The 16495-nt window shown below is 40.7% G+C and overlaps 1 protein-coding gene across 2 annotated transcripts in view; it reads right to left on the bottom strand.

Annotated features, from left to right (window-relative positions):
* The window catches only part of ST6GAL2 (ST6 beta-galactoside alpha-2,6-sialyltransferase 2), a 69175-nt gene that overhangs the window by 16620 nt on the left and 36060 nt on the right, over window positions 1-16495 (bottom strand). For both annotated transcript variants that reach the window (XM_060233777.1, XM_060233775.1), the window contains 2 exons: window positions 12211-13213; window positions 4011-4108 (listed from right to left, as the gene is read on the bottom strand). In XM_060233777.1, coding sequence (XP_060089760.1) covers window positions 4011-4108; window positions 12211-13156 — 1044 coding nt within the window. In that variant the 5' untranslated portion in view covers window positions 13157-13213. The remainder of the gene's footprint in view (window positions 1-4010; window positions 4109-12210; window positions 13214-16495) is intronic.

Raw genomic sequence — 16495 nt, 5'->3', positions numbered from 1 at the left:
CATAATTTCTTCAGTGCCTCCTGGAAGAGGCTTACAGAGAATGGGGGAGGGGGGTTACAAGAGTGCCAGACTACTCAATGTACTGCTGCTGCCTAAACCAAATGCCTGGCAGAACATCTTTGCCTTACATGCCCGGTGGAAAGGAAGAAAATCCCGCAGGGCATGGAAGTAATCCAGCAGAGAGTTCTACCAGGAAGGGGCCAGGGCTGAAAAGGCCCTGGTCCTGGTTAAGCCCAGCTGGATCTCTCCTGGGCTGGACAGATCAGTAAGTGTTTATTTTCAGGGTGAAGAGTTCTTCTTGGGATATGACAGGAGAGGCAGTCCTGATGCGAAGTTATGTGGGTCCCTGACCACTCAGGGTCTTAAAGGTCAAAACCAACATTCTTAATCTGATCCGGTACTCCAGTGGAAGCCAGTGCAGTTCACACAGCACAAGCTGAATGTGTAGCATCTAAGGCATATCAGTAAGGACCCATGTGGCTGCATTCTGGATCAGTTGGAGCTTTCAGGTCAGTCCAAGGGTAGGCCTACATAGAGTGAGTTACAGTAGTCTATCATGGAGGCAACCACTGCATGGATTATCATGGCTAGGTTGGAGCAAGACAGGTAGGGAGCAAACTGTCTGGTCTGGCATAGCTGAAAGAATGCCAGCGTAGCAACTTTGGCGGCCTTGACATCCAAGCCTCAATGATATATATGGTTTATATATGGTTCTACCACATCCTAGCAAAATTTTTTTTAACATAACCTCCCATTAGCTTGCCAATTAAATCCTTTTCTCAAACCCATTCTCTGAGCCCCTGCCTGCAGAGGTGAGGTGAGTGGCACCTAAAGAGAGGTGGGTGAGGGGGTTTTTTGGTGGTGGCACCTTGATTTTGGAATACCGGTCCCCCCCTACACACACTGAGGCTTCCCTTACTATCATTCAAATGGTAACTAAGAAAGTTTCTGTTTACCCAGGATTTTAAACTAAGGGAATCTATTTTTTAACAATCTATTTTATGGCCTGCTCTAATGGTTTTATCAATATCATTTTTAGATTGCTCTATTTATTTTATGCTGCTTTTATGTCCTGGTAGGTTTTTCTTGACCTGGCTTTGAATGTTTTATTGTGTCGACTTTTTTACTGTTTTGCTGTTACTGCCTCAAGCAGAATCTGCAGAAGAGGCATTGCCTAATTTCTTTTTGTTTGTTTGCAACTGCATTGGTTGAGAAACTACCACATCCCCAACACTCAGTTTGTAATCCTGAGTCTCAGTATATGCAACATTCTGTCTTCCCTGCAGCAATGAATATGTGTTCTGCTCACTGAGCTAGTTAATTGCCTATTAACTGGTACCTGATACTGCCATGGAAAAAACAAAACAAAATATAACATGCCTGGTGCCATTTTGGAACTTCTCTGGCTCCACTGCTGTACAAAGTCTTTGCCCCTCCAACTTGTTATCCTAGATAGTTATCCTTGGGAGACTGCCTGCTCTCCTCAGAATGAGTGCTAGAGCACATCTCTCTCCTAATATCTCTATAAAGCAACCAATCGGTATTCTTCTTTCAAGGCGACTATTCCATAACAGCAAGTATTTTCTTTTGACTTTTGTTACACGAGGACAGAATACAGTGCTAACATTTTCATTTCCTTTGGTAATTATCAGTATTGAAGGTTAACATACTTTGTATTTCCCTGATATGTTTTCCTGCAGTCTTAGAGCTTTTTAGTACACAGTGGCTAACCAAATTGCACTTTACATATTTTTTTAAAAAGAAGAGCTACTTGATATTATTTTAATATCAGCCGAAAGAGAATGACGACTTGATCCAGTCAAAATTAAAATCTCATTGAAATTTGAATGGGAGAGTTAAAATTCTCCCACTGAGGCCTAAAAGCCTAGAACTAAGCATACTCACTAGGAAGCAAGCTTCCTTGCGTTGTAGGATTTATTGCTGAGTAAAGATGGCTGAGCTCCTTCTACAGACCAACTAGCTAATGTTTTCATTTTCCCCAAAGACAACCATGCATAGTGCCTGGATTTATATACTTCTATGGGGAGGGGGGGACCTACCATGGCAATAGCCTTATATTTAATTTTTATAACCTGCTTCCAATACTGCTGAAAGCAGTCTACCTGCTGTTAAAAGTTATGTTTGGAAGGAAGTTACAGTTGAAGATGAGGAGACTGGATTTACACCCTGCCATTCACTTGGAGTCTCAGAACAGCCTATGATCACCTTCCCCCAACACACACCCTGTGAGATAGGTGGAGCTGAGAGAACAGCTCTGAGAGAACTGTGACTGATCCAAGGTCACCCAACAGCTGCATGTGGAGGAGTAGGGAATCAAACTAGTTCTCCAGATTAGAGTCCATTGCTCTCTTAACCACTACACCAAACTGGAGCTACAAGTAAAAAGCAGTTCCACAATTCTTTAAAGAGATGTGTTTTGTTTTAATCAAATGCAATTCTTGAGGTTGCAGTAAGAAGGTCAGTGCAGAGAAGACGTGCCACTTAACACTTTGCCCCAAGTTGTTTTCTCACCAGTTAAGGTTATCAGAAACCTGGAGGAAAAAGAATCTTGCCTCTTTAAAAACAGAAGCTTGAGTTGATGTTATTTACCAGGTGATACTATTTATCTCTGGGCCAAGAAAAGTGTCAACTGCCAATTTCCATACATTAAGCCATGGGCAAGACATTTTTTTCCAGGTGGTTGGCACACATACCCCCAGTAGTCACCTCCCTTCGAATGTCTGCCCCTATGGCTGCATTTTTTTGAGGGGAAAACTCATCCTTGTAAAGAATCCCAGAACAACATGTAAGGCACAGTTCTTTCCTAAAGTGAACAGCTTAATTATATATTGAGGGGGACAGCTATGCTTGCTCAGGTAGGCTTTTCTCATCCAAGTACTGACAACATCAGACAAGATCAAGTCTTCAGAGGTAGGTGCCAACAAGCTGGTTTGCACAGGACAGACTAAAATGGCACAGCCAATATCTCTGTCCTTCCCTCCAGGATCTGTTCTTAGTATGGCCATTACAAATATTAATTGACTCTCTTGAGAAATTGGGCATGATGCATTGCCATGGATAAGCATTCTCCTCTGCATGAAGATGAGGATAGCTTCTGGTCTGGAAAGAATATGGGCTACCTGCTCTGCCTTGCAATATGCCTGCTTGTCATTTGCTATCAGCTTCCACAGAACTAATCTGTTATTCTTAATACATCACAATCACACACCAGTTTTCATAAATGGAAGGAGAAATGATGACCCTGTTGTGTTATGCTTGCACAGGAATCCTATCAGGAGATGAAGATGCACACATACAGAACTTCTGATCTATATGCACAATGATGCCACTAATTGGGGCTAAAAGAAATTGGGGCTGGTATTAGCAGCTTCATTTCATAGATGGGAAATTTAAAATCAAAATACTGAAATAAACATACAGTGCAATAACCACAAGAGGGCACTGCAGATTCAAAAATCCTGGTCCAATTCAGACATGCAATCTATTTTTGTTTCAGTCAGTATGCATTTCTTTGTTTACACCATTTTCCAAAGTTCATTTTACATGAATATTATCTTCAAGATATTTTTTCCTGAATTGTGCAACAATAGAATTTTATATCCTATCTATGTTAAAAGCAAGAAGAAATAAAGGCAAAGACGACAGTGGACAAGCAGAAATATCCCTGTTCCACTGCCCTATTTTTTTTATGCCAAGGAAGCACTGTTTGTACAATTTAAAACTTTTTTTTTTAACTTTTAAAATCTTGTTTCCCACAATCATTAGGGATAGATCCTATCATAGGAAACAAAAGCTGAAATTCTGTAGAAAAATTCTCTACCAATGATAGATTCCACACAGCCACTGTGTGGCTGACACCAATAATACATGATACAAGATCAACCCCTCTTTTTTGTATAACATAATTTGATAAGTTCCTTTATGTTGACGGAAATGAAATCATAATTCCCGATGACATGCTGAAAGCATGTAGATATTCAGAGACTTACCTGAGAATTAATGATACGCATAGTGGTTTTATTTCCAACATCTTTTTCATAGCCTCGTGTAGGAGCAGAATTAAATCGGAGAACTGCATCATGGGAATCTAAAGGCAGAACAGGGCATATTAGATGCATTTTAATATGAATTAATGAAAGACATTTAAAAATCCTTTTACCGGTAATTTTGTTGTTTGAAGGATGATGAATATGTTGTAATTAAAAAAATCTATCTATCATGGGCTACTGCATTATTCAAACCCTATGAAAACTCAGCATAGAAAGAGACTGGCTAAAGAAAAGCTCTATGCAAACAAAACTGCTGGTAATTCTTATATGGGTAACAATCCACTCTAAAGTTCTCACAGGCAAGCGCCACTGAGATGAATAAGACAAGTGCAATTTGTTTTAGGGGCCTTGCACAACAGAACTTTTTGGGCCTTTGTGTTCCCATCATGTTCATAAGTCATTAGTCCTTGATGATGGTGGTTTTAGTTCCAAACTACTGGGAACTTCACCCCATGCAAGGCACATTAAAATGGAGGTATGGGGCAAAATGATGAATGCGTTCTCCTGTAACTACCATTTCTACAAGACATACTCCCATCCAGGGCGTTTTTTGGTAGAAAAAGTCCAGCCAGAACTCATTTGCATAATAGGTCACCCCCCGATGTCACCATTGTTTTGCACAGGGCTTTTTGTAGAAAAAGCCCAGCAGGAACTTATTTGCATATTAGGCCACACCCCCTGACACCAAGCCAGCTGGAACTGCGCTCCTGCGCGTTCCTGCTTCCATCACATTATGCTTCTTTTCTCTATGAACACTTCCCGATTTGAAACTAGAGACATCAAAGGACTCCATGTTTAGAAAAGACTAAGTATCAGGTATTGCCTTAAGATGTAATTAGGCCTTTTGATCAGGCTAATTTTTTTCTTCTAAATGAGAAGTTCACAAAAATGCCTTTTGGAATGTCTCCCATGGACGGAGCACACTGTCAGCAACGTTTTCTTCAGATATACCCAGTACTTAAGTTTTAATTTATATTATGTTTTATCAAAAAATCTCACTGCATTATCAAAACCAACATTTTTAAAAGCATCAGTTTCAACTGCATTCCCACCACCAGTTTATTAGTAAATTGAGCCTAGTATTAGCACAGCACAGTCAAAATTTCTTGCAACAATAGTTGTTACTCTGGCATTGACATGAATGTGTTGATTAAATTGTGTCAAATCATTAAAGCAAAAAAGGGCAAAACCAAATATCTGCATTTCTCACAGAAATACAGAAGGGGGAGCCCAGAGACTACTGGCATACTTTCTTTTTTTACCCATATGGTAGTTAATAGTTAATCAGGCTGCTTGCTTTCACAGGTGTCAAAAACTCATCCTTTAATGGACATCTATATACTCAGCTATGTTCAAGTCCCCAGATTCTGGACACAGCTCATACTTTCAGGCTCACCAACCAATGTAATGGGAAAGAGACACCATCACCTATAGAAAAAGTATACCAGGACACCTTTGTCCTTCATGTTGATTGCCTAGTCTAGAATTACTAGAATGGTTATTTTTTGATGTTATTTATGTGTACCAGTCCTGCATCCTACTTTTGGACATTACATATAGAAACAATCTGATTGTCAGTTACTGTCTTGGACCACATAAGTTTCAGGTTTCTAGGTGGTACAGAAGTGCTAATTATCTTATGTGGAAGAGAACCAACCAGGCCCAGTTCAAATGTTTTTTGTGGCTCCCTTTCCTCATGTCACATCAGTAAGTTCTGCATCACTTATTTTGGCAGGATCACTAATGTCAGCAACTTCAGTGGTGCACTGTTGTGAGAAGAACCCAACAATAACTCTTGGATTATGCCTAGGCCAGCAAGCATAAAGATATATTTGTGTATGATGTAAACTAAGGCTAGCTAAATTAGGCAGTTCCTGAAAATGGCTATAAATATATATGCAGGTGTTGCAATGAAGACTTTGTTTTCCTCCTCTTTAGTTCCCTGTCCCCTATGGCACAAAAATGAACGCAGACAAAACAGGAAAAGGATGCAGTGGGGACAAGAATACAACATGCAATGCCAAGTGAAAGAGGGCCACAGAGATTATTGTATAAACCAGCAACAGAAGTACAAGAACAGCATTCTACGAAGGAAATACAAGGATGGCAGAAGCAGGATCAGGATACCTGCAAGGGTGGGAGAATCAGGCTGCTGTAAGCCTTGTGGTTTCTCACAGAAGGGCAAACATTTATCAGCTACTAACTGGAACCCCTGGGGTAACGGCCCATTACGCACACACATCTTACTGCAGATATTCAGAGCAGTAAGCCTTTAATCTTGACTTCAGATTCTGTGCCTGCCTTATGCACCATTCTTTTTCTGCCGGGGTATTTATTCTGCAACTACTTTAAAATCTCATTATTCTAAATTGGGGTGGAGCAGCACTTGTGATATGAGGGGTGGTGTCCAAGGTTTTAATTTATGCAATTGCCCTATCATAGCTGTGCAGTAGTGTCCAGCAAGCACCTTCCATTTAAAATCCTTCTGCATAGGTTTGTGCATGCATTTTAGGGTTAGTTCACTGAATGAAAGGGAACAGAAAGGAAGGCAGGCAAAGGGGAAAACCCACTGTTGAAACTGAGCAGACTTTTCCCGAAACTGACAAGCAGCTGTGAAGCCTCATTTTCCATATTGTGGCAGATTAGGGAATTATCTGCTGTGTTATTGGTCACTGTGAAAAATGGGAAAGAGTCACATGATCTTATAATATGGGGGAACATGTCAAGTGTACAGGATGCATGGTAGAACCCACTGACAATGGCATTGCAAGCTGTTGGCAACATGTGTGTCTTTGTGTGTGCACACAAACAACTGTGCAAAGTTGGCTACAACTCCACCATGCTTTGCATAGGGCTGCATTTTTTTTTTTAGCACTTTCAGTATCTGGAGTTGGGTAATTCAATATCTGCCTGCCCCAGACTAGTGGACTAACCAATTTCTGTGCTGGCAATTTCTGTGCTGGCTATTATCTTTGGTCAGGTATATAACTAACCACTACAAAAAGCTAACTGAGCACTGAAGGAAGGAAAAACAATGCAGAACAAAAAAAGAAAACCTAATGGACATGCATAGTGAAAGTGAGGCAATACATCCATGCATAATAGAACTAATATCAGCATTTGAAATGTTTGAAACATACTATATAAATATGTCTACTTCTATTACTACTACTGATTTGGAAATATACAAGTGAACAATTTTAAAAGCAATTCTTTCATACATGAATGGGTAATGAATAAAACATCAGGCTGTGTAAATTTAGAACAGAAGATTTTTTGTTTGTTTTTATTTTACACCACCAAAGTACACCATCCAGTGTCTCTTTGCCTTTGAGATGAATGAAACCAAAGGTTTCGCCAAAATTCAAGAAAAGAGCAAACAGGTCAGGGTATTCCTAAGATCATTGTGACGGCATCTATTTTTCCTAATGGACTGTAAATTGTTTGCAAAGTCACAATGGTCTCACATAAATGCTCATCTAGTTTGTGGTAAATTTGAGTGGGGACCACTGCAATTTCTATGCCACTGACTGTAGGGTAGGGCTCTCTCCTTATCGAGAACTCTCCTAGCAACTGATCCAGAAGAGGGACTGAGTCCATTGTGACTACACATATTTGCAATAAGAAGAGGAGCTGGGGTGTATAGTTTGTGAGTGGCACGTAGTAAGCCAGCAGCAAAAAGATGCAAACTTTATTTAATTAATTTATATGCCACCTTTTTTTCAATAGGGACCCACAGAGGCTCATGTCCTCTCCTCCATTTTATCCTCACAACAACCCTGTGAAATAGTTTAGGTTGAGAGAGTGTGACAGACCCAAGGTCACCCAGTGAGTTTCCATGGCACATGTGGGGATTCGAACCTGGGCAAAAGCCAGGCTATACTTATGTGTCAAAGTTATGGGCTTTTGAAAAAATGAGATTAATGCCACAAAAAGCCACCTGCCCTTATCCAATATGAATCTGTAATGTCTGTTGGGAGAGAAGGACCAGATGCCATCTCAGCCTCTGAGGAGGGGATTACAAGAGAGTCAGACAGACAGACAGGCAAACTCAGTTTCCTTAGTGTTTACTCTACATGTCCCTTGGATGTGTAGACTGATACGCTCAGGGAATTGCTTCTTTGCTTCCGTTCGTACTTCTCCCCCCCCACCCCACAGACACAAAGAAGGAGCACTTCTGCTTTCCATCTTTGTCACCACAGATCCAGTCTCCATCTGCATCCATCCAGGAAGTTAGAATAGTTTTTATTCCTGTCTCTCATCTATCCTATCTAGAATGGAGTTCAATAAATAAAGAACTCTTTATTAGTTTGAAACTGACAAGTGGCTCTGTGTAACTCTGTAATTGTGCTACCACATTCAGAACAAAGAAGCTCTGCTGTATGAGGCCTACTTGTTCACTCTGCTAAATTGATACAGGTTCCTGGCTTACCATGCCATTGAGTCATAGAAGACAATTTCATAAGTAAAACTGCTTTAAAAACCCCAGGCAAATCTTGACTGTGATGGGTGCAATTCTGCTTGTGACAGCACTGTGAAGGCTGCAGATGCAAAGAGTAATAATTCCTTGAGCAGACTGAGAGGAAAGTGAAGGATATGCCCTGCAGCAGGATATATTGGAGACAAAATATCAGCTCTTATTAAGAGGCAAAAGCCACTGGCTCAGAGGCAATTCAGCAGCACATTACATGGTAAGGGTCACTGCACCTTCCAAATCCCTCAGATGTAAAATGCAGTTATGGAACTGCACTGAGTAATCTGGGCACAGTGGGATCTCTACATAGCAAGGACATACTCCAGAAAAAGGGGCATTTGCATTTCCTCCCTAAATTTGAGAAATTGAAATGTTTGGTTTTATTCTTCGTGACAACATAGACTGGGAAAGGAGAAGCTGTTTCACCTGAAAGATTTTGAAAACAGTGGGTTGTCTCTCAAACTGAAGGTTACTCCTATTTTGATTTTTATTGCCAGGGCAGCATGGCACTTGGACCAAGCAGGGAGCCAATTAAAGAGGCTGGATGGTGACAGCAGTTATAGAGATTTAAAGGGAAACCATCTGGGGAAACAAAAATCCAAAGCTTTAAGATGCAGCAGAGTATTCAAGTGTGAAATTCTAAGTGATTAGAGGATTAGCATTTTAAAAAATCCAAGGAAGAATCAATTCTTGATACCTGAAACCCAAAGCAATAAAGTTGAAGGAAGAAGGTGAGAACTTTGGGGCTGGGAGAGTATTAATTACAGCTTTTCCTGTTTAAGAATGAAATTTAGGTTTGCCAAAACTTTAGCCAGAGACATGATACAACAAAAACTAATAGCTTAAGCTGCATGGATTTTGGCTGGCCAATTTAAGCATGTTTTTAAAATATCTCTCAACAGGGGTCATTTTGTAGAAAAAGAGGTGCTGGAGCTCATTAGCACAACTCATTTGCATATGCTACACAACCCTGATGTCACTGGAAGGTGCACTAAATTATATCAGCTCAGCATCTACCTTAAAATGCTTCTTGAATTATAATTGTCATAATAAAAGCTTACTCCCACCACACTTTTAAAATTACTTTCTTCTACGTGGCCACAGTGGCATGATGAAGAATTCCATCTGTCTGCTTGATATTTAATTTAATTTAATTTGTGATTTAAACCCCGCCCTATCCCACAAGTGGCCTCAGGGCAGCTTACAATATTAAAAAATTACAATAACAATAAATGAGGCATATCAAAATTAAGCTATCTCATAAATATAATACATATAAATTAAATCAAAAAGACCATAATTCAGATGATTGGCACATATGTTTTGGTTATTTTCCCATTTTTGTGGGGGGAAACATTAGAAAGTTTGTCCAAACTCAGAGTCCAGCAAAATTCTCACAGGAGGTTTGAACAAAGGAGCCCAGAAGCAAGTTTTTTTTTTTTTGGGGGGGGGGGAAGAGTTAAGAAAGAAAGAGCACAATAAAATTTAGAGGTTCTGGAGCTTCTCTCTCCTGTGAGCTCCTGCTCAAAATGAGGCCTGTCTCTCAATAAAATTTATAGTGCTTAAATAGGTGACTGGATCACACCCAGAATGGCAATATTGTTCCCCCTCTAATGTATGGCATTTAAAATACAAGTCAACATACACTGAAATTCATTTTCTTAATAAGCCTCCAAACTGAAGTTAACAGTTTGGGAGGTAAGAAAACACCCCTGAAATAAACAAGAAACTAGTTGCTGATTCAATTAAATCCACGTCTGCTTGGTTTATTGCTCACACTGAGCTCTTGATGTCAACAGCTCCTGTTTAACCAATGACAAGGTGACTGCTCATATCACAGATTCTCATATTTTATCCAACTAATTAAGAAAAAGAATGCCTTTCTGAGGCCTGTCCTGTCCCTGATTCGGTCCTACAAGAAATCTGCTTTGTAACCATTATGCCTTGTCAGGCCCCAGCTCTCCAATGACTTTGTTACTGTGAGACTGAGAGGGCCACTGAAATAAACCTGTTTCTTACTTATTTCAATGAAGCCTACTGTGGGCTTTGTTCAAGCCTATAATCTCGTCATATTAGGCCAAGTGAATGCTGGGTAATGTAGGATTGCCAATTCTAGTTTGGAAAAGAACCACAGTGTTATTATGGAACACCCTCCAAATCAGTCATTTTCTCCAGGGCAACTGAGCTCTGTCCAATCTGGAGATTACTTGTAATACTGGGAGATCTCCAGGCCCCACCTGGAAGCTGGAACCCTAGCTAAGTGTCACCATGAGTTCAGGCATTGCCTTCACTAAGGACTAGATGAATTAGTAGTCCCAAAAACCTGTTATAAAAATACAAGTATGGGGGGGGGGAGTTTGTAGGGTGTAATATTTAAGTGCCTAGGGCGTTATCATAAAAGTCCTTAAGAAAGCAAGAATACCACATGCACAAATGTACACATATGCCTGCATGCACACACATAGACATACAGGCAACTTACAATACTGACAAGCAACACAAAAAACGGCCAAAGATTTCTGTTTTGCCTTGGTTCTGAGAAGTAGGCAGAAAGTCGCTGACACCTAGCCCGGTAATAATGAAGATGTATAGCGGAAGGAAAAGCTCTCATGACCTCCCACAGAGGTCAGAGTCACACTCTCAGAATGGTAGGTGAACAGAGCCACTTATCCAGAAGATAAAAGAGAGCTGAGCCAATAACCTATAATTATCTACAATCCCTTGTTCTCATTTTCTATTTCATTCTGCCTCTTATATTGCCTTTGACCAGCCAGAGAGAACAGAATAAGACCATTAACAAAGCATGTGGATCCTTTACCAGCTGCATATATATAGTCTACCAACAGCAAAAAACCAGGAGAGCAATGCCACTGACATTTATAACTTTTCACCGAGGACATGAGTGCTAGCATGGTCAGTCATTTTAAGTACACTCTAGTTATATTGGGTGGAAGCCCCTGTATGTATTAGGGTCGCCAGCTCTGGGTGGGGACACACCTGCAGATTTGGGAGGTGGATCCTGGGGAGGGCAGGGTTTGGGGAGGAGACTGACCTCAGCAGGGTACAATTCCATAGAATCCATCATCCAAAATACTCATTTTCTCCAGGGGAACTGATCTCTGTTGTCTGGAGATCAGTTGTAATAGTGGGAGATCTCCATGTCCCACCTGGAGGCTGGCATCCCTAGAATGTATGCCAAAATGCATCCATGCAGATTCTACTGATTTTCTCTTTTCAATACAGCTCCTATCTTAGAATAATAGAGTTGGGAGGTGCCATACAAGCCATCTAGTCCAACCCCCTGCTCAATGAAGGATCAGCTAGAACATCCCAGACAAGTGTTTGTCCAGTCTCAGCTTAAAGACCGCCAGTGAGGGGGAACTCACCACCTCCCTTGGTAGCTGATTCCACTGCTAAACTACTCTTACTGTAAAAAAACATTGCCCTAATATCCAGCCAGTACCTTCCCCCCCTTAATTTAAACCCATTATTGCAAGTCCTATCTTCTTGCAAAGCATCATGCTTCAAAACAATTCCCAACTCTGAAGAGCAACGTTTTGGATGGGAGCATTAAAAAACACAAAAAATAACCATAAATGCATGTGGAAGGACACAGATGACACTTTGTGTTGACGCTTAAATTTTGATAAAAATGTTGTCACCCACCTATTTCATTGCCTAGGGAGGAGTTCAGTATGGCACCAGCAGACATAACGACAGCACAGGTTCCAAACCCATGTGGATACAATTTACTCAGTGATATCTGGGGGACGTGTTTTTCCCAGCCAAGCACAGAAAAAGGGGCTTCTTTGCCATCTATGGTCCTGATGTTCACTCTTGCCTTGAGCTCACAGAAGAGCTGTTCAGAGGTCAACTTGGAGTTTCGCTTCCCTTTGAACCGCACCCCATGCTTATTGGTATTCAGGTAATCTTTCATTGCTTTCTGCAGGCGAGGATTCAACATCTTGGAAGAGACGTTCCCTTTCCAAAGCTTATACAGGAAAGATTTGGACATTGTGGAATATATTCCATCCCACTCATCAGACTCTTCAAACAGCTGGCTTCTCCTGCGTCTTGTGTGCCTTCTCTTCATCTTCTTTCGAGGGAGCCAGTTATTCTGCAAAGAGTTCCCCCTCTGATCCTCCCCCTCTGCAGAGATTAATTTCACTATTCGCTGAACATGACTCTGTGACCGAGGCTGACCAGCAGCAAATAAATAATCACCATCCCTCTGATAGAAAGCACTTTTTGATTTCCTTTTTAACTGGGAAGGGAAAAATTCTTCTTCGCTTTCAAAGCCATCTTCTAAGTCTGTCCACTTTTTAATGTTTCCATTCCCTGATTTAAACGAATCCAAGATATCTTTGTGAAGAAGCACTTCGTTTCCATCAATTGGTTCAGAGAAAGACGGGTCATGTATTGCTCCCATAATAACTCTTTGCTTGCCTTGAATGGGCAGAAGCCTCTTGGTCTCAATGTAAGAGAAGGAACTCGGAACTGCTTCAGCTGTGTTGCTGTCTGTGAAGTAGATAAAAATCACCAGGAATAGCAGGCCCCACGCAAATATTCCAAATAGCATTAGTTGTTTCCATTGCTTCAAGTTAGGTTTCATGGCAGTGTCTGCGCCAGTTCCTCTGTATCTTAAATACCTGATGAAGGAAAATCAAACCTGGAAAAGAGTATTTAGTATCCATTAAGCACAGTTGTGAAGGTACCATGGAAGCAAAGCAAGATAAAAATGAACCTACTGAAAGGACAAAGATAATTAATCTGAAAGATCTGTGCAATAGTAATTAATACGAGAACATACGCTGACATGTAATTGCTTCCCCCTCCCTCATTCTCTTCACAACAGTCAATACTATCATCATGGAATCAGTCTGTAAAGCAGTTCAGCCAACTGACCCACAATTCTGACTTTACCTTTTCACCAAAGACTTCAGGTTCTCCCCATCTCTATCATATAAACTTTACACAACACTGATCATATTACACAGCTTACCGTAAGTAAAATCTATACATGGGATTTTTTTGAAACAGAAAAATTCCATACAAATTTACTCTCATATGATTTTACATAGGAGCCCCGTGGAGCAGAGTGGTACACTGCAGTATTGCACTCCAAGCTCTGCTCATGATCTGAGTTCAATCCCGGCAGAAGCTGAGTGCAGGTAGCTGGCTCCAGGTTGACTCAGCCTTCCATCCTTCCGAGGTTGGTAAAATGAGTACCCAGCTTGCTGAGGGTAAAGTGTAGATGACTGAGGAAGGCAATGACAAATCACCCCGTAAAAAAGTCTGCCATGAAAATGTCATAATGCAACGTCACCTCAGAGTCGGAAACTCCTGGTGCTTGCACAGGGGACTACCTTTTTATGATTTTACTTAATGCTAGTAATAGAATTAAAGGTCTGAAGGACATATGCTCCAACTCACTATAACAAAGAAAGACCCCCTGTTTAACATATCAGTCCTTGACGTTTAGCTCAGCCAAAACTGCACTTAAGGACAAGAGTTGGTGTAACAAAAGGTGTAGCAGACCAAACTAGGAATCTGTTCAGATTTCAGTTCTGCCATACACTCACAAAGGCTGGTACAGATGGGCAGCTTCGCATGCACGAGAGGCATCCCAAACTGTGCCACTTCAAAATGGAATGGCCAAATCCTGATCAGATGGTCCAGCGTGATACGTCCATAATATCACATGGGGGGTGCTTTGGCATGATCACATGGTTGTTGTCCTAAGTGCAGTTTGGGTTTCTTTTTTCCCCTTACATTTTTATTAGCCTTGTGTTCATGTGCCCTGGGCAGTAATTTTTTTTAAAAAAGAATACTGATGAGTGCCTAGAGCGGATTGCTGGGTTCACAATTTGCTTGCATGCTTTTGCATTCAGACACTCAGAAAGATGGGTGGACTATGGCAGAAGAATTTGATCCATCTCAGAGACGCTGATGAGGTGAGTGTGAGAGTCGGATGGGCGGCAGCTGTGCCTGTATGGCCTTAATTTTTTTAATCTGCCTGGGGGCCGTGCCTATGTGGGCACCAATTGGCCATCTGAATTCAGCCTAACAGTGAAATCCTAAAAACACTTTCCTGAGATTAAGTCCCACTGAATTTTTGATCACTTCCTTATAGTGACTTTTGGTAAATCTCTCTCTCTCTGCTTCAGTTTTGACTGCCCATCTGAAATATGGGTATGCTAGTACCCAGCTTGCTGGGGGGAAAGTGTAGATGACTGGGGAAGGCAGTGGCAAAGCACCCCGGAAAAAGTCTGCCGTGAAAAAGTTGTGAAAGCAACGTCACCCCAGAGTTGGAAACGACTAGTGCTTGCACAGGGGACTACCTTTACCTTTTTACTACTGACCTATCTTACTGGGTTTGTTCTAAAAAGTCCACCTTGCAGGGTTGTGCTCAGGATTACTAAATAAGTGAAACACTTTGAACACTCTTGGGTGTTGTTTAAACATGATATTATTCTGAAGTAAGGCTTTAATGGTGATTTTTATAGGTTATCAACATTCCATTTGCAAAAGTTACACATTCTTTTAAGAACTCATCATACACTTTCACAGTTTGCATTATTACAAAGAATATTCTGTAGTGAAAATATTGTACCCCAAGAGCTTTGATCCTGTTCTTTGATCCTATTCAAGTAACTGACTATAGTCCTTTTTGTCATAACTCCCATTGTTTTGCAACAGAAGGCACTTTTAATTTCTCTAAACTAGGCCTCCTATTTATTACAAGAAGACAACAGAGTAAAGAATCTTGATTCCTTTCAAACTTTCCTCCATTTCAGTAGCTTCTATTGTTAAGTTCTCCACTGTTAAGAAAAAAATACAGCAGCTTGGAGGTCAGGAGGGTTCAAGTTGATGTTCTATGTTGGGTACTGTTATGTTAAACAGGGCCTTTGCCCCTTGGAAAAAGGGAGAGGGGGGGAGGGGTATTGCAGCTTTTCAATTAGAGGCTCATCCTGGGGTTAGTGGGGTTGTGAATTTTGTGGCCAGACATTCCCAGGGTGCTGGAAACTCAAACTTGATAGGAAGACTATGCAGCCTGATTGAGCAGAAAATGTTTGGGAAGAATTAACTGGATAAAGGATTTAAGAAACTTCTCCAGTACAAAGCAAAACAAATGAGAGTTTCTCTTCAAGCATGGAGGGAAACACCACAGAGAGAAATTCAGCCTGCAGGGCTGCTGCTACTTGGCTTTGAATATCCTCTACCATATGACCCTTCCTTTGGAGCAGGCTGCCCCAAGCTTCATTGCTGTTGCTTCCCTCCTCCCCATAATTGATTAGTTTGGTTGAAAATACAATTTATTAGGTTTCCAATAATATTAATTGACTCCAGTACAAGGATAACTGTGAAAAGTAAGAGAGGGAGTGCTATATAAAATGAATAAGCTTACAGAGGATGAGTTTGTAATAGGTGCCAGGGCCATTCTTCAATTTTTAGGGTTAGTGTTAGGTAGACAGTACAATGCAGAAAGCTGATTTCCAACACAGTTTTCAGCTACTAAGTAACAATCTTCCCCTATTTTGTGAAATTAACATAAATCTGTAAAGTGAGCACTGGCTTTACAAAGACCTACTGCTTTTCTTTATTTAATTCCACTCTTTAAAAAGTGATTTTTATCAGTGATTGTGGACACCAAGATATGACAAACCAGAATATGATTCATAATGCTTAGTGAGAGAGAAAAAATTCCATGCCTAATGCACTAGGATGATAAATACCAAAAAGCTCTCCAACCCTGCAAGACCACGTTCTGCACAAAATTACAGATTTGTAAAAACAAAGAAGTTATAGTATCTTTTCATTATTCTAATCAGAGTATCTGCATGTATGAAGCATTTTGCAAAGAATAAATGCAGGACTAGTAAAGAAAGAGGAATGGGTGTGGTTTTAATACAGTACTTAAGTGGTATGGAAGCTGTAGCTGGTATGGAAA

This window comes from Heteronotia binoei, chromosome 3, assembly GCF_032191835.1.
Source record: "Heteronotia binoei isolate CCM8104 ecotype False Entrance Well chromosome 3, APGP_CSIRO_Hbin_v1, whole genome shotgun sequence".
In the NCBI taxonomy this organism is placed as follows: Eukaryota; Metazoa; Chordata; class Lepidosauria; order Squamata; family Gekkonidae; genus Heteronotia; species Heteronotia binoei.
This window is presented reverse-complemented; position numbering and strand designations above follow the sequence as displayed.